This window comes from Mytilus edulis, chromosome 6 (assembly GCF_963676685.1).
Source record: "Mytilus edulis chromosome 6, xbMytEdul2.2, whole genome shotgun sequence".
In the NCBI taxonomy this organism is placed as follows: domain Eukaryota; kingdom Metazoa; phylum Mollusca; class Bivalvia; order Mytilida; family Mytilidae; genus Mytilus; species Mytilus edulis.
Genome location: NC_092349.1, coordinates 23,178,725 through 23,205,373, shown reverse-complemented (window position 1 = coordinate 23,205,373; position 26,649 = coordinate 23,178,725). Strand labels below are relative to the sequence as shown.

At 32.1% G+C, this 26,649-nt stretch overlaps 1 protein-coding gene across 24 annotated transcripts in view; it reads right to left on the bottom strand.

Moving 5' to 3' along the window:
• LOC139527368 (nucleolar protein dao-5-like) overlaps nt 1–25,488 on the bottom strand; it is a 60,870-nt gene extending 35,382 nt beyond the window's left edge. For 6 of the 24 annotated variants that reach the window (XM_071322761.1, XM_071322771.1, XM_071322766.1 and 3 more), the window contains exons 1-3: nt 25,420–25,488; nt 16,467–16,509; nt 718–879 (exon numbers count right to left, since the gene is read on the bottom strand). In XM_071322761.1, coding sequence (XP_071178862.1) covers nt 718–753 — 36 coding nt within the window. In that variant the 5' untranslated portion in view covers nt 754–879; nt 16,467–16,509; nt 25,420–25,488. The other 18 variants (XR_011665343.1, XM_071322774.1, XM_071322779.1 and 15 more) reach the window with 10 other exon arrangements.
• Nucleotides 25,489–26,649: the final 1,161 nt, after the last annotated feature.

Genomic DNA, 26,649 nt, shown 5'->3' with positions numbered 1-26,649 from the left:
ATTTTGTATAACCTATATACATGATATATGTAAATATTCAATAAGAATTGATCACAAGAAAAATGGTTTATGTTGTAAAAGGACTGTATTCAATGACATTGAATTATATCTATACACTTTGTTTTAATCTTATTTCAAAAAGACACAAAAGTATAAACTTCCTAGTTCTGAAAGTATCACTGAATAAATTTAAAACATGTAAATTTACATCTTGAAAAATGAGTTTGTTTTGTTATTGTACATCTTGAAAAATGAGTTTGTTTTGTTATTAAGTGTACAAACAGCCTTGACATTATAGTCCCTCTACTTTTTAAATTGATTTATAAATGTTTCAACACATGTGAATGTGGCTTAAATATTTATGTGGAATTTTCTATCTTTTTTCTCCTCCTTAATTTAATTTGGGCTGAAACATTGTGTATAATATATCTGAGCCTTTAGATTTTTGTATATTTTGATGAATACATTTGTGTGATCTTGTGTGTGTTTTCATTTGGTAATTAATCTTATTTTAGTTAAATTTTAACCATTTTACATTATGTACTGAAAGTGTCAATGACTGTCCAAAAGTGTGTCCAGTTATAAAAACAAGAGAATTTATAAAAACAACCAGGGCATTAGTATAAATTCCACTTCATTAATTGACATACAGGGAGCAAATGGTGAAAAAAAACCCACTCTTAACAATTACAAAAACACTCCAGTCCATAGAATTACCCTATTTTTAGTGAGCGTTGATCGTTCTTGCGCCATGTCTTCTTCCTGGAATATTTCCTCTAAGATGGGGTTATTGTCTGTCAATATATCATCTAGATCATTCGACCTTGAACTCTGACCTGCAGTCAATAGCCGTGGTTTAGTCTTTCTTTTAGGAAAATTCTGTAATGAAAAAAAGATGATATATTTTTGGTGTTTGAATGCCACTTTTAAGAGCAACTTTTTGGCTATTTGAAGGCAGTCAATTTTACTGATGGAGGATTAGCCAGAGTGCACAGAGAATACAACCAACATTAGATAGGAAAACTGACAATCCTATAAATATATAAAGTCAATTAAGATTGACGTCAAGTGCACCTGCAGGGGTTCGAACTCACAACTTCAGAGTTGACTCACAGGCTAGTGATCACAGTAGAACTACTTAGACCACATGACCACCGAGGCCCCTATAATAAAAGATGACAATAAACAGCAAACTTGTTGAAAATAGAAATTAGAAATTTGAGGCACAATAGAGGCACAATAAAATTTCCAATAAAACTTTAGGATAGATATTTTGCTGAGCAATATTAAAATTGGGCAAGTAGCATTGTTGTATAAACACATGACTTAAATTTTTTTGTATTACTTTTATTTTGGCCTAAATCATAAATCTTTATCCCCAAAAATAGGCATTTTTTTCTAAGATAAATATCAAAAGACTACAATTAAAAGTACATTTTTACATTTAGCTTACCGCTGCTCCATTGATAAAACAAATAATTAATCTGTGAAATATTTGTGTGGTGACATGGTGTGCAAGATGTTACATTAATATTGACTGAATTCATACCATTAGAGCATTGTATATCAAAGAAGCTGATTTGTAGTTCAAATGTGCCTTTTGTTTTAATAGAACTTTAGTACGTGGCTAGTCTAATAAAAATAATTATTAAAGAATATTCACTTAACTAATTATTATATCAAAAAGAATTGATCATAACTTGATACAAATCATCATGTAAATAAATTTGATGTATTTTCTGTTTGGCTAACAGTTATTTCATTTTCCCGTACGATTATACATAAATGCAAATAATTTTAAAAGCTTCAGCAGTCTTATTTCAATGTGGATGCCATCATGTGTGGAAGGTTGTGAGATTGGTTCCCATCAAGTGTGGAGGGTTGTATGGTTTTCTGCTTCTTGCTTAAAGTACCAAGCATAAAAGACTGAATGGTCTGTGTCAATATACAGGCCATTCATTAGGAGGCTACCCGGTACTTTTACCCTCCTATGCTATTGACAAGTACCGCCTAAATGCAGGAATTTTTATATAAGATATTCATGGAATAAATTGAAAAGTACAACCTAGAAACGTGGAAAGTACCAGTCAACATGAAAGATAATGAAACCCCTGTATACTAATATAATATCTGACTGTGTAAAAGACAAATTGTCTTCAATTAGATTGAAGTTTACTGAACATACTAAGTGAACTACAAAGGTTTTGTATGTTTATCTAGTACAATTAAGGTGGTACCCAACACCTTCACTAAAATTAATTTGGCTCGTTTAATTTTCATGAAATTTTGACAAAGTATTTACTTTGACTCTTTGACAAAAATATAAAAATTTCAAAATATTTGAACCAACCGTTTGATTAGAAAAATTACACTGGTTATATATAGCAGTTTAATAAACACTTATTTTGATCATTGAGAAGCTTAATATTCCCTTAAAACACAACGTAATTAAAACGTTTAGCCGATTTTATAGAGTTATCTCCCTGTAGTGTTAGAAAGTAGGGTGAAGTTGTTAAAATGTTATTGCCCTCATGCTATTTACAAATAATTTGAAGGCCTAATATGGTGACCTTTAGTGGCTAACCTTAGAATCTACGTTATTTGGTCTCTGATGGAGAGTTGTCTCATTGGCAATCATAACCGTCTTCTTAAACTTGCAATGCAAAAATGAAAGGTAATAAAATAATACCAGGGGTGATTATAACCTTAAAATAAAATTAACTTCAAATCATTAAAATTTATCTCAAAACGCCTCCACCTCTTATAAAACCTGTCATTTTCTTACATGTCTTAAAACTGATACTCATGTTATAAATCAAATATTTTTTAAAGAAAATATATAGTTATAAATCAAATATTTTTTTAAGAAAATAGTTATAAATCAAATATTTTTTTAAGAAAATGTACAAGTAGAAAAAAATGAGAAATCAGCTTAATAACTCATGAAATAAACCCTCACAGTAACACACAAGGAAAAACATCTTAAGTAAAATTATTACAATTTTTTTATTTTTTTTTTAAAACAAGATTTAAATATTACATGAAATTCAAATAACAATTACATGTATTTCAGATAACCCACCTTCAATCTGAATCTTAGGACCATTACTATATCACAAAATGTATTTGTTGATTGTTTTCCTTAAATCTTTCTTCAAGATGGAAAACATCATAACGTGTATCAGATTTATGTTAAAAATTATCATATTTTATTATGCAATAAAAGACAGGTGGGAAAATTATTGACATGATTTGTGAAAAGCCTGAGGAAAGACTAAGCTTGCACTAGTTTTATCTTATCACCTTGATTTTGCTTATGATTTTACTACAAGCTAAGAAAAGAAGTAGGAGTCCAATAATATTCATTCAAAGTCATTATTAAATCCCTGAATGAAGCATATATTTGTAAACTGTGAATTAAAATGCAAAACAGCTGATTCTTAACAATTTCCATAATCAAAGTGCATTTCTCAAATAAGTGGTTGATACACTTTACAATTTCAAAGATCTTCTAAAATAATGTGCAGTGATCCATTTTCAAAATTTTGTACAAAATTATACAATGCAAGAGCTGCATGTGGTGTACCGGAATTGGATGGATATCCAGGTAAAGGAAGAAGCTGATTAATGCAAAACTGTAGCAATATTAGGTACAGGCATATCCTCTACACAGATGGGAACTTCAGTGACAATAAGTTATGGTCATTGTGGATTAAAAAATATTTCTTGAAAGACCTGGTACTTAAAATTTTGTAGATTTTGTTGCTTATTGAAAAATAAATATTTTATTTCAACAACATACAAATATTCCTATTGACTTATATTAGTTTGTAAAAACCATGCATTGTCTTAAGTCACAAAAGTATTATACAAATCTTGAAAAATACAATTTGAAGGAAAAGACACTCAATCAGACATGCTTATAATATTTTACAAATACGTTTTAGTTTTTTCTGAAGGAACACTATCTCAGGTGTCCTTAGGATGCCTACTTGATTATATTAGCGAAAATGACATATTGCCTAGACATAATTTGTGGTAGAGTGTTAGATTTGTCAGTAATAGTCAAGTAAGTAATTACTAGACATAATTTGTGGTCAAGTGTTAGACTTGTCAGGTGGTCAGGTAGGTAATTAGGTAAAAACGACCCATTAACTGTACATTATCAACAATTACAAGATTACACACCTCCATGTCCATGATCAGCCTGATTGATTTTAGATTATTATCTCCCATTTATAGATAACACGACTAAGTGCACAATGTATGTACTCCCGTTATATAATACAAATTAAAGGGTCAACTTTATATATGCAAGCCTACATTCACACAAAAACCAAATAAATAATACTAATGATAATTTCAAGCTCTGCAGTATAATTGCAGGATCTCTTCATGTTAAAACTTAAACTGTAACAATATTCAACTTAATATTTGACTCTATCTCAAGTTCACCAACATTTCAAATCCCACAAAAAAAAAAATTGTCTGCATGAGGAAATTGCATAAAACTACAAGTGAACATTACACAATAAAAACTCGAACATCTATTTCTTTGAAATAATTAGGTATTTTGCAAAAAGATATTAAGGAAAGATGAAAATTAAGGTCACTCAGTTAAACAGCAAATTTAACCCCTTATTTTTTATAATTTTGTGCTTGAACATGAGGAATAAAGCGTTTTTTTAGGTATCTTCCCAGCTTTTAAAGTAAGACTAATTCTACAAAATTCACATCTTTACATTATTCTACTCTTTTCCTTCAATTTTCAATTAAGTCATCTCTTTTTTGTCTGAAAATCTGCAATATTAGCTTTTTGTGTCTAGATCTTATAACATGTATTATAACTCAACACACATAATTTATTCAAAATTCTCATTTAAAGTTTTGCGACATAAAAAAGTTCCCATCTTTTTCAATTTTATATGCCAATAATTTCTCTGTTGTAAATAGTTCAGGGTTAATGACCTAACAAAGATCTATCTTGTAAATTATTTCAAAGGACAAAGATAATCTTATTTCTTTATCATGTTTAACAGTTCTTTATTGAACTTTAATCTTTTCTTTTTACAAATAAAAACCCCACTTGAAAACTATACATCAGTATTTGTAAATCTTTTCACAAATATAAACAATATGTGTTACACAGCTCTGAGACCCTTGAACATTCAACCTTATATATCATGTATATAGTCACAATAACATCTAGGTGAGGCCAAAATGAAATACAGAAGGTGGAAATGGCACTCTGTGTCTAAACTATCACAATCCCTTCAATGTTGCACCTTGAACATTTAAATATAGATGCATATTGCACTTTTACCAAAAATAAATTTCACTTTTCAAAGAATCAAATACAACTGTGCAAGCTCTAGAGTGCGTCCAAAATAAAATATTATATGTAGAAAATATGTTAAAAACTATCACATTCCCTTTTTTGCATTTTGAACACTAAACAAATAAACTACACATGTGTTTCCCAATAAACAAACAAAAAACGAAAGCAACAGCTGAGTTTTCAAAGAATAAAGTGCAAAATGTACAGTGAAATCAATTAAATATAAAAAAGAAGATATGGTATGATTGCCAATGAGACAACTCAGTCCACAAGAGACCAAAATGACACAGACATTAACAACTATAGGTCACCGTCACTCAATACAGCCTTCAACAATGAGCAAAGCCAATACTGCATAGTAAGCTATAAAACTTATTTTCTCCATCTTTATGCAACTTAAGAAATTAATGAATATGACTCCTTCTTATTTTAACTTTGTCCGAGTACAAAATTATAATTTTCAATTCTACAATCAAACTGTTAAATTCATGACCGTTTGATCTTTCCCATCATAAAATATATACAGCTATATAATGAATATAAAAAATTATGTCATTCAAGTTCAAAATGACTTCATACTTTTTTCCAATATTTTTCTAAGTCATATATACTTTTCAAATTCTAATTTACATTAAAATTTCACAATTTAAAATACACTAACAGGATAATTACCTCTACAGATGATTATACACAAAACTTTCTTAGGTACCTTACATACCACAACACAATAATCAGTTCGATCAATACTTTGAGTAATCTATTTGAAAAATAACGTAATTTACCTTGAAAGACTAGGATGACATCACAACCAATTTAAAACTAACAGGACAATAGGGAAATCCTTATCACAGCTTCTGGTTAAGCTTTAAATCTCATTTGAAAATTTGTAAAAATATTGAAAGATCTAACGCTTTAGCTGGTTATCAATAAATATACAGTTTCAACCATGAAAGTTTAAATATAGATCAGACTTATTAAAAATTTAAATGCATGTACTTATATGAATGTATTACCTTGAAATATATTAATCAATATTTCATATAACCTTATAAGGGTATCTAACGGTAATTTCCAGCAGAGTCTTTAAGTGCACACAGGCAATAGTCGTTATTTCAAGCTTGCAAATACAGAAACTTGCTAAATTATTCAATTACAGTGGCGGATCCAGGGGACGTTCCTGGTATGGAGCCCCCACCCCTCCTTTTTAGTTTACGAATGCATTTGAATGGGAACATAGAGTTGGAAACCCCACTCTTTTATAAATGGCTGGATCTGCTCCTAAAATGTGTATTTTCCCGATTTTATTATGTTCTATACAGAAACATCAACCTCTAAACGTGTTAAAAATGTAAAGCTTTAGAATTTATGAGGCTGTTGAAATTTCCACACTATATATCATTAAAAAAATTCCACATCATCATTTTTATAGTTAAATTCACATAATAATACCTCTATACATCTCTGCTAACCATTAAATTTCAATAAAATTGAATAAACCAAATTAAGTTGTCATTCAATTTAAATTTTCCCAAAGTCTTACCTACGCTCTCACGATATGTAATATATATCCTTACACTATATGATACAAAATCTGATTATTAAAAGTAAAAATCAGGATAAAATTTATCTCCTATCATATATGTACATCTGTCAATTATCTAGGTTAAAATTATAATGTGTACTAAATTTGAAACAGAGCTGAAAAATGCCAATTATTTTATTAATGTTGTAATGATAGGTAATAGGTTATACCTTTAATTGTAGGTACGAATCAACTATACATTTGTTTGTCTCGTCAAACAGTTCCCACTATAGTTTGCCTGTCCTTTTAAAAAATCCTTGACGGAAAATCTTCTTACAATTTAAAACAATGACGTTTTTTACTATTCAGCCAAATTGTATGGAAGACACGTGGAAATGGTGATTAAAAATCCTCCATGAATTTTATCATCTGACTTTAGAATTTAAAAACATACAATTTTCAATTAGGATTACGTTGACACTTAAAATTAGTTTGTCAAGACTATATATAGGGTGAAAGTACATACTGGGCAATTTTTCACATGATAATTCATAACTTAATTTTATATTTTGGTAAAATATTTAAATACAGCTATGTATGTTAATGAAAGGTTACAGATGAGCCGCTGCAACCCTAAGGTAGATATTTTAAGCTTGAATATGATACAGGTGAAAAATTTTAATGAAATATATGATAAGGTTGTTGATTACATCATAAGATATTCAAAACTGAACAAATATATCAGACCTAACATAGATGCGATTAAACCACAGTTATAAATACATCAGAATGATCAGATATATGTCAAATCTATTCATCTTGAGATCTCTATGAAATAATATAATCACAATAGCAATGGATAGCAATTGGTTTATTTTCCATTAACATGGTTAAAAATATATATGACAGGGTATTTTTTTTTTATTATTCAAATAAATGAAAAGTGTGGGGTATATAGTTGATGTCTCAGCTGCTGATCCCTGCTATGTACAAAAGGATTGAAGCAGCCCCTTTAATATATGCTGTTTCAGGACCCAAATACTGAGCATAAGATATCTTTCATAGCTTCAATTATAAATTGAGATTATTTGTTTTAAGCTTTCCATTATTCCAAGATCCTAATTATGTACCAATCTGATTCCAGTATTATTAGTTGTAGCTTCTATCATAAAGAAAATTGAACTTCAAATGATATAAAAAAAAAAAACTGTTGGTGGCCCATGAAACAATACCTTTTACAATAAAATCAGATAATTTTTTTAGCAAATTGTACATCATGTTAAATGTACATTAAAAATTCATACATTAAATGTTATCTGTATGTAATCTTAATGTACATATACAGTAGAAAACATTTTAATGCTATTAACTATAAAATATAACAGGTACAAGGACATATCATATATACAACAATTTACTAACAATTATGTTAGGTAATAAATTTCCTCTCACAATACAACTTACATTTTTAAATAATAAAGTAATTTATAATATATCAAAATATTCAACAGCTTTTTTTGTTTTTAAATTACATAAAATATGTATACAGGAGTAACATCTGCTGTTAAATATGCATAAATTAGAATATAACATGTAGTACACTAACATATATATACTATCCGTGTCATATGGTCTCTTGTGGAAAGTGTGTCTCAATCTGGCAATCATACCACAGCTTCTTTTTTATATCATGACATATTTCAGGAATAACAGTTGAACTGATCATGAAGATTAAAACTGACACCATCAATTAAGAATTTGAGGGTTGCAAATACAGAAATAATCCTATTTTACATTGTTCTAATACAATTTTGTTAAATCACTTAAAATTAAACATCTCAAATATATATATATGTACACAGCCATGTATCACCATCACTGCTGGTGATCCGATGGATAAATCTGTTGTAGAGTTGTCACTGGCGCAGACGTTCTTATGTAAATATAATTATTTTCTGTGACTGTATCTTACATTAATTTGTAGGATCCTTTACTATAGATAATTTAGCTGATCTGTTAGAATAACATCTTCATGCCTTATATATCATGTATCTTTCTATCTTTTCTAATTTTGAGAGCTCAAAGATCTATTGAACCAAGAACATATCAGAGCTCTGTGTCCAAGATAACTTGCACATTTAGGACTATCTTTGGTTGCACTGTTTGGCACAATGATATTTTTTAAATATATATATCGTAAAATGTCAGTTAACTGCTAGTAGTCTGTTGTTATTTATGTATTATTGTCATTTTATTTATTTTCTTTTGTTACATCTTTTGACATCAGACTCTGACTTCTCTTGAACTGAATTTTAATGTGCGTATTGTTATTCTTTTACTTTTCTACATTGGCTAGAGGTATAGGGGGAGGGTTGAGATCTCATAAACATGTTTAACCCCGCCGCAATTTTGCGCCTGTCCCAAGTCAGGAGCCTCTGGCCTTTGTTAGTCTTGTATGATTTTAATTTTTAGTTTCTTGTGTATAATTCGGAGTTTAGTATGACGTCCATTATCACTGTACTATTATGCATATTTTAGGGGCCAGCTGAAAGACACCTACGGGTGCGGGAATTCTCGCTACATTGAAGACCCATTGGTTGCCTTCGGCTGTTGTTTGCTCTATGGTCGGGTGGTTGTCGCTTTGACATATTCACCATTTCCTTTCTCAATTTTATCCAATATCAAATTTGAGTTGAAATGGCAAAACCAATGTTTTGCTTATTAAATACCCAGGAAAATATTCCAATCTAATAAGATAGGAGGTGCATAGCTATGACCTAATACAAGAGTGATTACAATATTTTTTATTGGAATTGAGTCAATTGTTTTGGACAGTTTGCCAATACAAATGTAACATGTCAACCTTTTTTTTATTTTTGATATATAGAACGCTTTGAAAATTGAAACCAAAGAAAAATGAATTGGTCAAATTGCAATAGTTCTGAGTAGATACTTATAAAACTGTGGGAGTTTAATTGAAATAAAATCTCTTGTTAAGGAGGAGTAAAATTACTACAAAGTGTGGATGAAGGAGGCAAAAAATTGACAAAAATATCATATCCCTAATACAGCTACATTAGTTGTCGTTGGGTATAAATATCTATATTGGTCAACTATTCAAACAGGTCCACAATAAATGTGAAAATCTATACGATTTTGTTAAATATAAAAAAGAAGATGTGGTATGATTGCCAATGAGACAACTATCCACAAAAGACCAAAATGACACAGACATTTCAAAACAACTATAGGTCACCGTACGGCCTTCAACAATGAGCAAAGCCCATACCGCATAGTCAGCTATAATAGGCCCCAATAAGACAATGTAAAACAATTCAAACGAGAAAACTAACGGCCTTATTTATGTAAAAAAATGAACGAAAAACAAATATGTAACGCATAAACAAACGACAACCACTGAATTACAGGCTCCTGTTGATAATAGGATCATTGATAGCAGTATACAGACATAACAAACATGCAAAACTCTAAAAAGACCAGATTATGCAGTACACTACTGAAAATTTTATATACATTTTTTTTTTGTACCAAGAATCAATTCAAACATTTATAAAAAAAAAAACCATTTTGGTTAATTGATATAATCATTTCAAATTATGATCATTTAAAAAGTTGTCAAAGGTTTTGCATTGATAATATCCCTATAAACATATTTCAACATGCAATGAATTCAAACTATGTTAAACTGAGCCAAATGTTTAAAGTTAAAAACATAAGAAACTTGTGAAATCATTAAAAGACATTATACAAACATTTTATAATTCAGTTTTCACTGAAAGGAATTTAAATATTGCCATTTGACTTTAGTACAATGTAGTAAGACCCTATAATTTTCATGTTTTAAATTTCATATCATTTATCAAGAATAAAATTCTGTTGACAGCTAAATAACAGTAAATTAGGTGAGAGACTTGGTATGTTGAAATGTTATCAATTTCCTAAATTCCACGATTATTTGATCGTATTATTCCCCTTCAATAACGGTTGATATTATCTGTATTCAGATAATTGTCAAGCGTTTTGTTATCATTTTAATTCAAAACATTTTAATTCAGGTTATATTCCTTACTTTTACTACCTAAGTTCTTATTTTGTGTTTTCTTAAGCTTGTATTTGTACATATTGTACGATAATATCAACAATAATGTTGATAAATGCCAAAAGACAATTGACCTAAAGTTGTTTATATCCTTGTCTATCTGTCGTAGCTGTAGTTGACCGTTTGAGACTCTCAACAGGTAGTCAAGGTCGTTAACACCTCCCTAGTAGTATAGGGTAGGTAGGGAACCTTATAAGCTATCATATCACATATATCTCCTTATTATGCCCCACTTATGATAGTAGAGGTGCCCCACCTACGATAGTAGAAAGGCATTATGTTTTCTGGTCTGTGCGTCCGTGCGTCTGTCCGTCCGTTCATCTGTCCATCTGTTTGTTCGTTCGTCTGTCCCGCTTCAGGTTAAAGTTTTTGGTCGAGGTAGTTTTTGATAAAGTTGAAGTCCAATCAACCTGAAACTTAGTATACATGTTCCTTATGATATGATCTTTCTAATTTTAATGCCAAATTAGAGTTCTGACCCCAATTTCATATTCTTGTATAGTTTTAATGTGAGCTGGGATAAACATAATGAATCGGTTCAATTTGCTATGCATAGTAATGTTTGTATCGATTTTTTTCACAGATGATCAAGTCATGTGTTTGATGATGGTTGCTATCATATGGTCAGTTGTACTGTCCTGTACAGAAAATTTGGTCATTCCTGCAATCCATTTCATGCTTTTTACCTGTATGCTTTAAATAACTTATTGATTGACAGGCTAGATATAGGTAACACTAAATGCCCCAAGTTGGCCCAACACAAAAATCCATGTGCAAAATATGCTAAAAACACTGAATTACAGCTAATATTCCCACACTATGGTACAATTATTTTGGTGCCCATGCAGTTTTTACACTTCTCAAAAGCAGTGCTGAGCATTTAAAAAAAAAATATAAACAAGCAATGATGAGAATCACAACTCCATAATTCCCTTTTCAGTTTGCATTTACATTTTGTACTTAAATTCCCCTAAGGTGATAAAATTACCCAAATTATCACAGTGGGACAAGCTATATATTGTAACACAGTGAAGAGGTATATATTTTAACCTGAAGGTCATGTGTTCCTAATGGTCAATTCACACCAGTGTATCAAAACCTTTGATTGCGTAACATTTATACATGCTTATTACTTTACCTGACTTATGTCTCCCTTCTCCATCTTTATTTGAAAAATTTATTAATTGAGCAAAACATATTTTATGTGCAAAAGAGATATTTTGTTTAGGACATTGCTATAAAATATTGAAGTTTAGCAACAATGATAACTTCTTCCCTTTGATCTTAAAAGTTTTTGACATTACTTGATACTCAAAAATATTAGACAATGACGTCATGTATTTATTTGTGCAGCAACATCATTTGCTCACATGAATTTGTGTAGCAACATCTTTGCTCACATGTATTTGTGCAGCAACATCTTTGCTCACATGTATTTGTGCAGCAACATCATATACTAACATGAATTTGTGCAGCAACATCATTTGCTTGCATGTATTTGTGCAGCAACATCATTTGCTCACATTTATTTGTGCAGCAACATCTTTGCTCACATGTATGTGTGCAGCAACATCATTTGCTCACATGGATTTGTGCAGCAACATCTTTGCTCACATGTATTTGTGCAGCAACATCATTTGCTAACATAAATTTGTGCAGTAACATCATTTGCTCGCATGTATTTGTGCAGCAACATTATTTGCTCACATGTATTTGTGCAGCAACATCATTTGCTCACATGTATTTGTGCAGCAACATCATTTGCTCACATGTATTTTAGAGCAACATTATTTGCTCACATGTATTTTTGCAGCAACATTTTTGCTCACATGTATTTGTGCAGCAACATCATTTGCTCACATGGATTTGTGCAGCAACATCTTTGCTCACATAAATTTGTGCAGCAACATCTTTGCTCACATGTATTTGTGCAGCAACATCATTTGCTCACATGAATTTGTGCAGCAACATCATTTGCTCACATGGATTTGTGCAGCAACATCTTTGCTCACATGTATTTGTGCAGCAACATCATTTGCTCACATGGATTTGTGCAGCAACATCATTTGCTCACATGAATTTGTGCAGCAACATTTTTGCTCACATGTATTTGTGCAGCAACATCATTTGCTCACATGAATTTGTGCAGCAACATCATTTGCTCACATGAATTTGTGCAGCAACATTATTTGCTCAAGTGCATCCACATCATTTCATAAATAAAATGCATGTGACCTCATTCTTACAAGTCTTACAACGGAACAACTATCACAATATTTTGTACACTTAAAAGTCCTAAACTACTAAAATTTTTAATTTTACTTAATATTCTCAACCAAAAAAACATACAGTTTTAAAAGACAAATTGCCAATAAAAAGAATAATGGAATTTTATTTTTTTATATTGACTTGGTCTGTGATTTCATCTGCTCAAACATCAGTTTGCCCTAACGGGCTCCCTTGATATTCATGCATGTAAATAAAGTTAGTATCAAAACAAAAATATCATTGTTCTATCTTTAACATGTTTAACTGCTTTTGTAATTGTTATGAGTACAATAAAGTGAGGGTATTCCATCAATAAGCAAACCAACAACACAGATCAATCAAAATAGACATTTAGAAGTCTCCATGTGACCTTGTCTCCATGTGACCTTCAGATATCACAGTGTCAGGATTGGAATAATTAATCATGCATTGATATCAATTGGCCGTTTCAGAATCTAAAGCATCATGGGTAATTTCATTGTTCGTACACCAAAGTGAAAATAACGTTACGTCATTGGTTGAATTCCATTGTTTATAACGTTTTAAACCAATCAAAACGCTTTGGTGTACGCTTTTGAAAATATTACCCAGGATGCATTAGATTCTGAAACGGCGAATTGGTCAATTATAATGAAAATGGCGATAATTAAAACGCATGCACACATTTCGGATTTAACAGTATGGCATATACTTCAATATTGATGCAAAATTTTACTTATCATGAATGCATTCTATTCCAACTATTATCATTAAAACATGTATTTTAGACTGCAATCTACTTACTTTGAATATTCATTTACATGTATCTCCTTTCTTGATCAAAGGTGTACTAGATTTATAATATTCCTTTCCCAAATAATAGTTTTCTTAATCCAGTCAAACAAATAAAAAGATGAATTGAGTTTTCAACAGCTTTTACAAAACCACTTTTATTGACATTATCACATTTACATATCAGAACAATTACTTTGTAATAAACGTCCAGTGTGTCCAGTTTTTACTCCAGGACAATTCTATTTATAACTTTGATATAATAATAAATATGTGATCAGGAGCGTGACATTGTTTGTAAATTGTCTTATTATAAAAATACTCTATAAACTTGTATCATAACATAACAGGATATTAATGTCGAGTACGAAAGTAAAGGATAAGAATACCACAGTAAACCAACTTATTTTCGCGGATACTTTATTTTTCTTGAAGTTCCTTCTATGCTATATCGGGGCAATTTAATTCTGTGATTTTCAAATTGACTTGATGTAGTTAAATAAGGAAGCATCGTAGTTGAACATGTTCACGACGATTTATATTTGCATTATTTTTCTACTTGTGATAGTCTTCACACTGAGTGGCAGCCCAGACTAGTGAAATTGCTCTGGGCCTGTAAAAATCATATCTACAGGCCAACAGAATCTAACTAAAAATTATCAAAAATTGAGCCTCAGGCCTGTAGATTTAATAGTACATCGTGAAGACTATTGTGATAGTAGCGAAAGTAAATCACTCACGAAAATTAGTTGCTTTACAGTATACTATAGAAGGTACCAATAATAATGGCTCACACAAACATGACATACATGTACTTCAATTTCTGAATTTCAAAAAAGTTTTAGGACATTTTACTTTTCTTTATCTTTCAAAAATAACACATTTTCTGTAAAATTATCATGATTATCATGAAAATGATTTTTCTATTTAATTTTCTTTTAAAAATAGATGATTTATTTATTCTGTATGTGGTTCATTTCAATCTGTAATCAGTATTCTGTAACCTTATTTTGTTCTTTTTTCTCTATTCATTATTTTTTGGCCATCTTGACGCACATGCACTTGTTTGAACTTTTGTCAAGATTGATACTAATTAAAAAATAATTAATAAAAAAGACATCATCTTCATCTTCCTTGTAACCTTGAAAACAATCCATGTTATCAAATACAACATCTAGATCACTTATACATGTTATATATTAAATTATATTGAAAAATCCTAAAATTTTAATTCATAATAATGTTCAGGATGTAGGTTTATATTTTCAGGAATAAATACCAGGTACACCCCAGGTAGCTATCATAAATGGTATTTAATTCATTTTTTTTTACCGTGAATTTTAAAACACTTATAAGATGCAGGTGTTATGTTACAGATTACTCATAAACAATTTAGCAGAATCATCAAAATAATCAATATTTCAATTTCACTCCTTTCCTGGAAAAGATCTTTAAACATTGTTAAAAAGATCACCTTTCATGACTATTCACAAATAAAAGCTTTTGACACTTTAGTGCACTCTTAACTTGCATATTTATTGATATTTATGTATTACATGAAGATGTTAGGTACCCAATGTTTATATAGCAGCAATTCAGCATTAAGTACACAACAAATCTAGACAAGTGATTCTGACAATTAAAGTGGGTCTCATTGAGGTCTAAGCGTGACGCGGGATTGCCGATTTTTGGTAAGCGTGACACGTGAAAGTCAAATTATTTTGTCGTGAAAACGGGAAATGAGATCTAGCGGGACCCGGGAAATGACAAAAAAATGAGAATTGCTTACGTACATAGTGTAAGCGGGATACGGGAATCTGACAAAACAGTAAGCGGGATCCGGCATCGGAACCCCCCAATGAGACCCCCATTAAAGACCATATTAAGATTACAAATACAAAACAATGTGTATTCTCTACTACAATTGTAAGATAAGATTAGGAGGGGGGAGGGGGCTAGCATTATCAAAAGTTTTTAAGTTTTATTTGTAAACAAATTTTATGCCTTAATTATATATGAACATGATGAATGTCCGCAAGAGGGGTCCTACTAATAGGCCCTTAACACCCCCACCCCCTCCAATCCCTCTGACTTGGAAATGTTGCAAGGATACCTTTCAGTAATAGATGTGAAAGTATTTTTATTCAGTGAGGTAGATATTGCTAATCTAAAGAATTATGGAAAATCATTGTTCCACCTGAGGTTTTTCAAATTTGTGATTTTATACACTGTACATGTACCATCAAAATATAAGAGGTTTATAAAGTCTAATAACCTATTTTCTTAACCTTGAAATCAACAATTAGGATCTGGTTCCCCTAAATAAATTCTGTTGACAGTACTTGAGTACTAGTACTGCACAATTGTGACAACCATGACAATATAAATGTGTATTATTAGAATCAATAGCAAAATATAAAGTAAATATATAAGTATTTTAAACTTACCTTAAACTGTTATGTTATTTGACATCGAAAAATTGTTCTTTACCTGTAAAACAGTCAAATAAGACAGGTAAATGTTGACACCTTTAATAGCTGTGGGAAACAGCTGATTGAAACCCACATGTTTTACATCTATGAATCATGTAAGGTAGTATCAAAGAAAATTAAAACATCTTATATATTATCAGTTAACAGTTGTAATGTAATTAACATTTTCTGCTAATTAGAAATGTTACATGCAGAATTGGATTTAGCCGTCAATCACTGAAATTGTAACATGGGGGTGTTATTTCACTAGCATGTTTTATATATATATGTACAAATGAAAAGATATTGGTGTTGTGTTTTTTTACTTTTACATGACTTTATTAAAGGACGACATCAAAAAATCAATGAAGGATAAAAAAAACTTGATTCAAATAGTTTGGGGTAGGGGGTCAAATTGCTGCAAGTTTTGTATAAATTGACATCGATTTTACATGTATCCTTATTGGTCAATCAATTTTTCCAAAATTAAGTTAATAGGGGGGGTATGGGGCTCAGTGAAAAAACTATATGAATTAAGTTTTTTATCCTTCATTGAAATTTTGATGTCAAACCTAAGAAGATTTGCTATTCAATTTCCTATCATTTTAGTGCTTTAAAACAGGATCCATTTAATTGTCAATGAGACAGCAACCTACATATAATGACATACAGACCATGACAAGTAATAGGTATAGGATATCCTTATTGTACAACAATGGACACAGGCTCACACAAAATGCATTGTTGTAAAAATAAAACTATGACTCCATGAGATGGAAATTAAATAATCAATTGGATTGATTGATTTTTGTTTGCTTGTTTAACGTCCAGTGGCAAATTTTTAAGCATATATATATTCAGGAAGGATATGAAGAAATTAACAATCAATACTATGCTACTGTTAAAGTGTTATCACAAGAATGATTTTAAATAGCACCATTATGACCATTGGACTTAAATAATTAGCACTGTTTTCTGAAAAGATGTATAATAATAATAGCCCTACATTTATATTTACATGCAATTCTAAATTCTATTCATATAGCATGTGATATCATGGTAAATAATATAGCACATGATATAATGTTGCTATAACATGTATAATGCCATTAAGAGAACACCTAAATGTACACAATACAATTGCATATGTTCTGTAAGGACTAGAAGTTAAAGCAAGACATTCAGACTGCTTCATAAATGACCAACACAAGCATGACAAGTTAGGGGTCCACCAGGAGAATATTTCCCCCTATTCAGATATGATGTGGTTTATGGGTGTTTCTCCTTTTAAATATATATAAGACCGCTGGTTTTTTTTTCTGTTTGAATGGTTTAACACTAGTAATTTTGAGGCCCTTTGCAGCTTGCTGTTCAGTGTGAGCCATGGCTCTGTGTTGAAAGCCGTACTTAGACCTATAATGGTTTACTTTCACACATTGTTACTTGGATAGAGAGTTGTCTCATCTGCTCATTGCCACTCATACATGTACCACACCTTCTTATACCTTACTAGATGTGTCAAAGCGACAGGAATGGCCCTGTCTCAAAAATCTGCAATTTCAATAACGCATGTGGACACAAACATGATGGTAGTCTCACATCAGCTCAAAATCTGGAGGTGTATAACACCATTTAAACATATCATTTTGTCATCAATACAATCAACACCTTATTAATTAATCCTTTGTTGTCCATAGCCATAAAATGCAATCAGCTGATTATTGATTTTCTGTCAAAATCTTAACGAGTTCATGGTGAACTCCGAGTATTGTCTGATCAGGTTAAGTCCGAGAAACCAGAACTAGAGGCTCTAAAGAGCCTGTGTCGCTCACCTTGGTCTATGTGCATATTAAACAAAGGACACAAATGGATTCATGACAAAATTGTATTTTGGTGATGGTGATGTGTTTGAAGTTCTTACTTTACTGAACGATTTTGCTTCTTACAATTATATCTATAATGAACTTTGCCCATTAGTAACAGAGAACTATATTTGGTAAAAATTTACATAAATTTACCAAATTAATGAAAATTGTTAAAAATTTACTATAAAGGGCAATAACTCCTTAAGGGGTCAATTGACCATTTAGGTCATGTTGACTTATTTGTAGATCTTACTTTGCTGAACATTATTGCTGTTTACAGTTTATCGCTATCTATAATAGTATTCAAGATAACCAAAAACGGCAAAATTTCTTTAAAAATTACCAATTGGAGGGCAGCAACCCAACAACCAGTTGTCCAATTCATCTGAAAAATTCAGGGCAGATAGATATTGACTTGATTAACAATTTAACTTCTTGTCAGATTTGCTCTAGATGCTTTGGTTTCATAGTTATAAGCCAAAAACTGCATTTTACCCCTATGTTCTATTTTTAGCCGTGGCGGCCATCTTGGTTGAATGGCCAGGTCATCGGACACATTTTTCAAACTAGATACCCCAAAGATGATTGTGGCCTAGTAGTTTCAGTGGAGATTTTGTAAAAGATTACTTAGATTTATGAAAAATGGTTAAAGATTGACTATAAAGGGCAATAACTCCTAAAGGGGTCAACTGACCATTTTGGTCATGTTGACTTATTTGTAGATCTTACTTTGCTGAACATTATTGCTGTTAACAATTTATCTCTATCTATAATAATATTCAAGATAATAACCAAAAACAGCAAAATTTCCTCAAAATTACCAACTCAGGGGCAGCAACCCAACAACCAATTGACCGATTCATCTGAAAATTTCAGGGCAGATAGATCTTGACCTGATAAACATTTTTATGCCATGTCAGATTTCCTCAAAATGCTTTGGTTTTTGAGTTATAAGCCAAAAACTGCATTTTACTCCTATGTTTTATTTTTAGCGGTGGCGGCCATCTTGGTTGGTTGACCAGGTCACGCCACACATTTTTTAAACTAGATACCCCAAAGATGATTGTGGCCAAGTTTGGATTAATTTGGCCCAGTAGTTTCAGAGGAGAAGATTTTTGTAAAAGATTACTTTAATTTACGAAAAATGGTTAAAAATTGACTATAAAGGGCAATAACTCCTAAACGGGTCAACTGACCATTTTGGTCATGTTGACTTATTTGTAGATCTTACTTTGCTGAACATTATTGCTGTTTACAGTTTATCTCTATCTATAATAATATTCAAGATAATAACCAAAAACAGCAAAATTTCCTCAAAATTACCAATTCAGGGGCAGCAACCCAACAACCGATTGACCGATTCATCTGAAAATTTCAGGGCAGATAGATCTTGACCTGATAAACATTTTTATCCCATGTCAGATTTCCTCAAAATGCTTTGGTTTTTGAGTTATAAGCCAAAAACTGCATTTTACCCCTTTGTTCTATTTTTAGCCGTGGCGGCCATCTTGGTTGGTTGACCAGGTCATGCCACACATTTTTTAAACTAGATACCCCAAAGATGATTGTGGCCAAGTTTGGATTAATTTAGCCCAGTAGTTTCAGAGGAGAACATTTTTGTAAAAGATTACTTTAATTAACGAAAAATGGTTAAAAATTGACTATAAAGGGCAATAACTCCTAAACGGGTCAACTGACCATTTTGGTCATGTTGACTTATTTGTAGATCTTACTTTGCTGAACATTATTGTTGTTTACAGTTTATCTCTATCTATAATAATATTCAAGATAATAACCAAAAACAGCAAAATTTCCTCAAAATTAGCAATTCAGGGGCAGCAACCCAACAACAGATTGACCGATTCATCTGAAAATTTCAGGGCAGATAGATCTTGACCTGATAAACATTTTAACCCCATGTCAGATTTGCTCTAAATGCTTTGGTTTTTGAGTTATAAGCCAAAAACTGCATTTTACCCCTATGTTCTATTTTTAGCCGTGGCGGCCATCTTGGTTGGTTGACCGGGTCACGCCACACATTTTTTAAACTAGATACCCCAATGATGATTGTGGTCAAGTTTGGTTTGATTTGGCCCAGTAGTTTCAGAGGAGAAGATTTTTGTAAAAGTTAACGACGACGGACGACGACGACGGACGACGGACGACGGACGCCAAGTGATGAGAAAAGCTCACTTGGCCCTTCGGGCCAGGTGAGCTAAAAAAGTAAATAAACAAGATGGATGAAAATAATTCTTTTTAAAAATTTCTTTCGCCACCATTATTATTTTTTGCAAATTGCGAAAATGGCAACCGCTAGTGGAAACAGTGCATGTGTATCAGGAATAGATTTGATGACTTGATTTTTAGCTAAAAAGCAGTTCAAACACAGTTTAAATTATGACAATTCACTTTTTTTAAACTTTACGTAATAATGAACATGAATATATTTCATGTATTTCTAAATTACTGTATCATAAAATATTTGTATATATAAATGTGTCCACTTACTGTTGAATTCAATCAGTCAACACTCACAAATATAAATATAAGTATTAATTTGTAAGTTGTATTTTATTAAGTCTGAGCAGGAAACATTCTAAGGTCGGAAGGAAAAGGTATTTATATTGATAAGTGGTTTACACTTCTGTTTTACATTAAACACTTGTTATAACTACGTAATATCTACATATGTAAGAAATCAAAGCGCTGTAAGCGCTGAAGGCAGTTAACCAAAAACCAAGGCAACCGTAATTATGAAAACTGTTGCAATGTTGCCTCAACATTAAACATTCATATATAGTACATTCATGTTTATCTAATGATTTATTTATTAAGGCAAATAATTTATATGTTATCAAGGTTTCAAAAGCAATGCATATATCAATGTATATTTTTTATGGTGAGTCTGCAGTGGTACAAGTTCCCAATGATTGCAGTTGTTCTACTTGGTAGTTAACCTTGGTTTTATTTGACTGCTAGCAGTTCAATTTGACTTAGTATGAACATGTAATAGTATGAATGGACTGGTTTCCCTGGAAAGAAAACTGAGTTTGTGTTCTATAGTACAAAAGTTATGAGACACGAATCAGACAAATGTTCACTACAACAGGGATCAAAGGTGAGGTCTGACTGACTTGCCCATAGTAAATGTAAATGATTTGTTATTTTGTCCCATACATATGAATATATATAATTTAGGGGTGGGGATCTCAACGGTTTTCAAGTTCTCAAACAGGTAGGGGTAGGCAGAGGATTTAGGGGGCAGGGGGCCCGCCCCCCCCTTTTTGGGAAAAAATTCGGTTGCTTATATAGGGAATCACTGAAGCGTGACTGGAGCGGGCCCCTCTTAGGTCAGTCAGTGGGCCCCACTTATGAAAATTTCTGGATCCGCCACTGGGGGTGGGTGACCCTAGGGACTTCCCCTACATTTCATTTTATTTGTTATATTGTCCCATACATGAATATATATGGTTTAGGGGTGGGGATCTCATTGGTTTCCAAGTTCTCAAACAGGAGGGGTAGGGTGACCCAAGGGACTCCCCCTATATTTCATTTAATTAGTTATATTGATCCATACATGAATATATATTGTTTTGGTGTGGGGATCTCAACCGTTTCCAAGTTCTCAAACAGGAGGGTTGGGATGACCACAGGGACTTCCCTATATTTCATTTAATTTGTTATATTGTCCCATACATGAGTATATATGGTTTAGGGGTAAGGATCTTGACCATTTCCAAGTTCTCAAACAGGAGGGACTGCTGGGTGAACAGTGACCTCAGGGACTCCCCCTATCTTTCATCTGATTTGTTATATTGTCCCATACATGAATATATATGGTTTAGGGATGGGGATCTCGACCATTTTTAAATTCTAAAACAGGAGGGGTGGGTGACCCCTAGCGACTCTTCCTATATTTCATTTGATTTTTCATATTGTCACAAACATGAATATATATGGTTAAGGGTTGTGGATCTCAACCGTTTCCAAGTTCTCAAACAGGAGGGGGTGGGGTAACTCCAGGGACTCCCCCTATATTTCATTTTTTATTTATCATATTGTCCTATACTTGAATATATGCAGGGGCGGATTCAGACGGGGGAGGGTTGCGGGCTTGCACCCCCCTTAAATTTGCAAAGTATGGATTGTTCTCAGCTTAATAAAGAATATTCCGATAATTTTATCTCAATTTTTTTTTAGCCTCGCTCTGCTCGGCGAAAATTTAAGTTTGCGCCCCTCCTAACCTAAAATCCTGGATCTGTCCCTCATATGGTTTAGGGGTGGGGAGCACGACCGTTTCAAAGTTATCAAACAGGAGGGGGTAAAGTGGCCGAAAGAATGCCACCTATATATCATATGATTTACTTACATTAAGGTATATATAATATAGTTGCATTATTTATGAAAATAAAGAATGAAACTTTCAGCTACTTTAACTGACCCTTCAAAATTGAGAAAAAACAAATAACCCCTCAAAATTGCAGTAATATGTTTACACTTTAAAAGCATCTCACATGCATTATCATCATTTATCATTTATAAAGAAAATTTAGACTGTGACCATGAACATGTATATTGTTAGATATACTGTTCCCAGCTGTCACGTTGTATTGGATTTTTAAATTAAAATTTGTCAAAAAGTAATTTTGAGTTTCTGAATAAAATATTTTTCTGCTTTTTCTTTCTTGTACATATATCTTTCGGTGTACAATAATAGTGTTTATATTCATTTACCATGCATAGATGTATTTTTTCACCTGCTTGGATTTATTTTGTAAATGATCGCCAAACCCGGAATTACCCTTATCCGCTTCCGGAATCGGATCCGATTTTGTAAAATTTTGTCTTCACGGCCGCCATTGTTATGTGTTTACAATGTTGTTTTTGTCAATCAGATACGATTTTACTCGAATTTATACAATATTTGTCGGCGATTTTCTGTATAAAGCTAGCGGTTGAACAAAATGAACATCGCCGTCATGAATAATAATGATAAAAATAAGTTTTTAGCTCGTTTAATTGGGGACTTTGGTGAACATGGTGAAAAGGTTTGCAAAGTAATTTCTTATTTTCTTTCAAATGTAAGGTGACTACGTCGGGCGTAGCTAGAAACCAACTATCCTAGTCGAAATTCCGCTTGCAAAAGTGGAAGGTCGCGGACCTCGGACCACTGCTAATTTGCACACCTGCCTCCAAATTGAAAAGCTACGAAAATTTCTTTTTCTAATTTGAAATTGCCGCCAACAGCATGAACAGTTGAACTTATTATATAATAGACTACTGACGTAGTTGTACTACGTATTGATGACAAACAATATTCCTACGACTTTTGTCATTTGGGAAATCTAAACTACTTGTCTTAAGAGATTTTCGGCGATTAAATATTTCATACAATTGTTCTTTGACATCTTAGCTAAAAGCACAAGTCATAATGAACTACACAAGGATTCTTAATAAGCACTACTTCCTATGTGTAACTTTAAAACTTTTGGATAAATCGACGATCATTTAAGGTTTTTCTGGTCATTTTTTTTGTAATCCAGAATAAAAAGTATTAAAAAAGTGTTCAATTAGTTATATATAACATAGTAAGAGGCTAGATAATAACAATGGCAAGTATTTCAGGATTTATTGGGTAGAACACAAATCTAGGGTGCTCGCATAATGCAGCTTAACTGCATAAAAATATGTTGTTTTCTGTATAATTTAATTATAAGCTTAATAATTGGAGGAATTTGTTAGTTGAATATTCAAACAATGATCCACTGATTTTTTTAATTTAAACTGTCAACTTGGTTAAAGTTTTAGCCGATTTTGTAAAAATATTCTTATCCTAATTTGTCAAATAATTATTGTAACCTGATTATTTTTTTTAATTTAACCTGTTTCATCAAAATTCATGAGTTGATCTATATATCGTCCAAATGACAGTGTTCATTTTCCGTCATGGGTGTAAAAATTACCATTACATCATTTCGACTCATTTGGCATGATTTTTTACCCTTATTTGTCATATATAAAGGTATCCCATTACAACTCTTATGATGGTGTATGATGGCACAGCAAAATGCACAGGTATTTGTTTCTATCCATGGGAAGACCCACTATCAATGTATATTTACATAAATATACGTTGAATAGAGGGTCTTCCCATAAATATACATTGATAGTGGGTCTTCCCATGGACAGAAACAAGTGCCTCTGGTACATGGTGTAAAAAAATATGTACTCCTACTAACCACTTACAATAAGGCAGCAACCATTTGATTTTCTGGGGGGGGGGGGGGGGCTATGGTTTTTTTTGGAAAAAAAAGTTTGTTTCCAGTTTTTGGAGAAAAAAATAATTTGTTTTTGATTTTGAGAAAAAAAAATTGTTTGTTTCACCCTCAGCTGCCACTATATGTAATGCTAAAATTGGAAGAAAAAAATTGTTTTCCACTTGTCGCGAAAAAAATAGATTGTTTTTCGCCACAGGCGAAAGAAAAAAATTTGTCCAGAAAAAAAAACCATAGCCCCCCCCCCCCAGAAAATCAAATGGTTGCTGCCTAAGAGATTGGAACACCTTACCTGCCTCGGTGACCACTGCAGAAAGTCTTGACTTGTCAAGTGCCTACTGAATGCACATTAAATTTCAAGTCCAATGTCACCATTGGCACCATCATGTATTATAAATGTAATAAAAAATTACAGAACCAAAAAAATTGTTTAAACTATTTTTGGACTTGTTAACAAGCACACACCAAACAGTGACAGTGTAATCAACCTAGCTGCGAAAACGTAGCTCTTAAGGTCCTTTTGATGATATTGATATTTGTGGACCTATGGCCAAAAAAAATTCAAAGGACAATAGAGCAACTTTTTCGCAGCTACCTCTACTAATGACGGTGGTCACTTTAAATAGCTGCTTAGTGGTAGAAGTAGAAGTTTTATAAATTTATGACACGAAGAACCATTATTGTGATGGCATGTAAAAAAAATGGACAGAAAAAGAGTAACGCATTAAATGAGTAAATTAGTTTTAGATTTCATATATCTTATTTCGTTTAATCACCTGTATATTTTACCTGACAACTTGGAAGCCGAAAATCAATTTACCGGATGTAGGCGACGCTTTTTAAATTTTGCAAAAACGTTCTAAATAAGGTCCGCGCATTTCCGTGCATGGATAGAAGGTATGCAAAATGTAGAGGGGGGATAGGACCTTTATCGGGACTCCGGGATCGGGTGTTTTTAAGCTCGGGATTTCGGGATTTACCCCTTCGGGATCCGGGAATTCTTTTTTTCAAATTTCGGGATCCGGGATTTAACTTTATTTAAATTCGGGACCTCGGGATTTCGTGTTTTTAAGCCCGGGATTTCGGGATCAGGACCCCTCCTACCCCCCTCAATGTAGAGGAAAAGAAAATAAAAGAATTTCAGTGAACAAAATAAATCCTAAGTAGATGAAAACCAGACGATACAAATAATTTCATACTTATACATTTGATTGATTGATTGATTGATTGATTGATTGATTGATTGATTGATTGATTGATTGATTGATTGATTGATTGATAATCGGCAACTTGAAATTTTCAATACAAATTCGAATACATTAGAATTAGAAAGTGTTATTTTTATTTCTTGTTCCTGTTGAAATTGGAATATATCAATGAATTTCTAAGATTTTGCATCTCCCGGTATGGAAAACCCGTTAAAAGGTTAAGTTGACGAAACCTTGATCAATACGAACTGGAATGCATATATCTGTCGTATTAACAAGAACATGTTTTCTCCAAACACAAATCATGCCGTAGTATGGTTGAATTTTGCTACATAAAATGGAAAGTTCACAATGAGAAAATTCAAGTTATATTTTATTTAATGAGTTCGTATCTACAGCTGAGCCTCATTGCAGTGAATTTAAATGTGTAAGTTTGTGTATGAATCAGATCTAATTGTATATATCTGCACATGGTATTCTTTACTTCAAGTTCGATCGAAAAGTTGCGATTAATATAATCTCTAAAGTAAAAGGACACCATCTAAGTTATCGGATTTGAAGTTATTGGATAATAGAGTAGCTACTTTCAATTTTTCTTGACGAAGCCTTTGGTTGAATTATGCCTCTTAAAAATAAAACAGTCGCAGTTAGAAGCATGCGGTTGCTTTCCTTGCATTATTTCGAATATGTATAATGTATGCCTCTGGCAACTATTTCATGCAGGTTCAGGGTGAGAACAAATCAACAATAAATACGGTAAGTAAATACGGTAATAGAGATTAACTGGGTTGCAAGCCAGGAAAAATGGGAC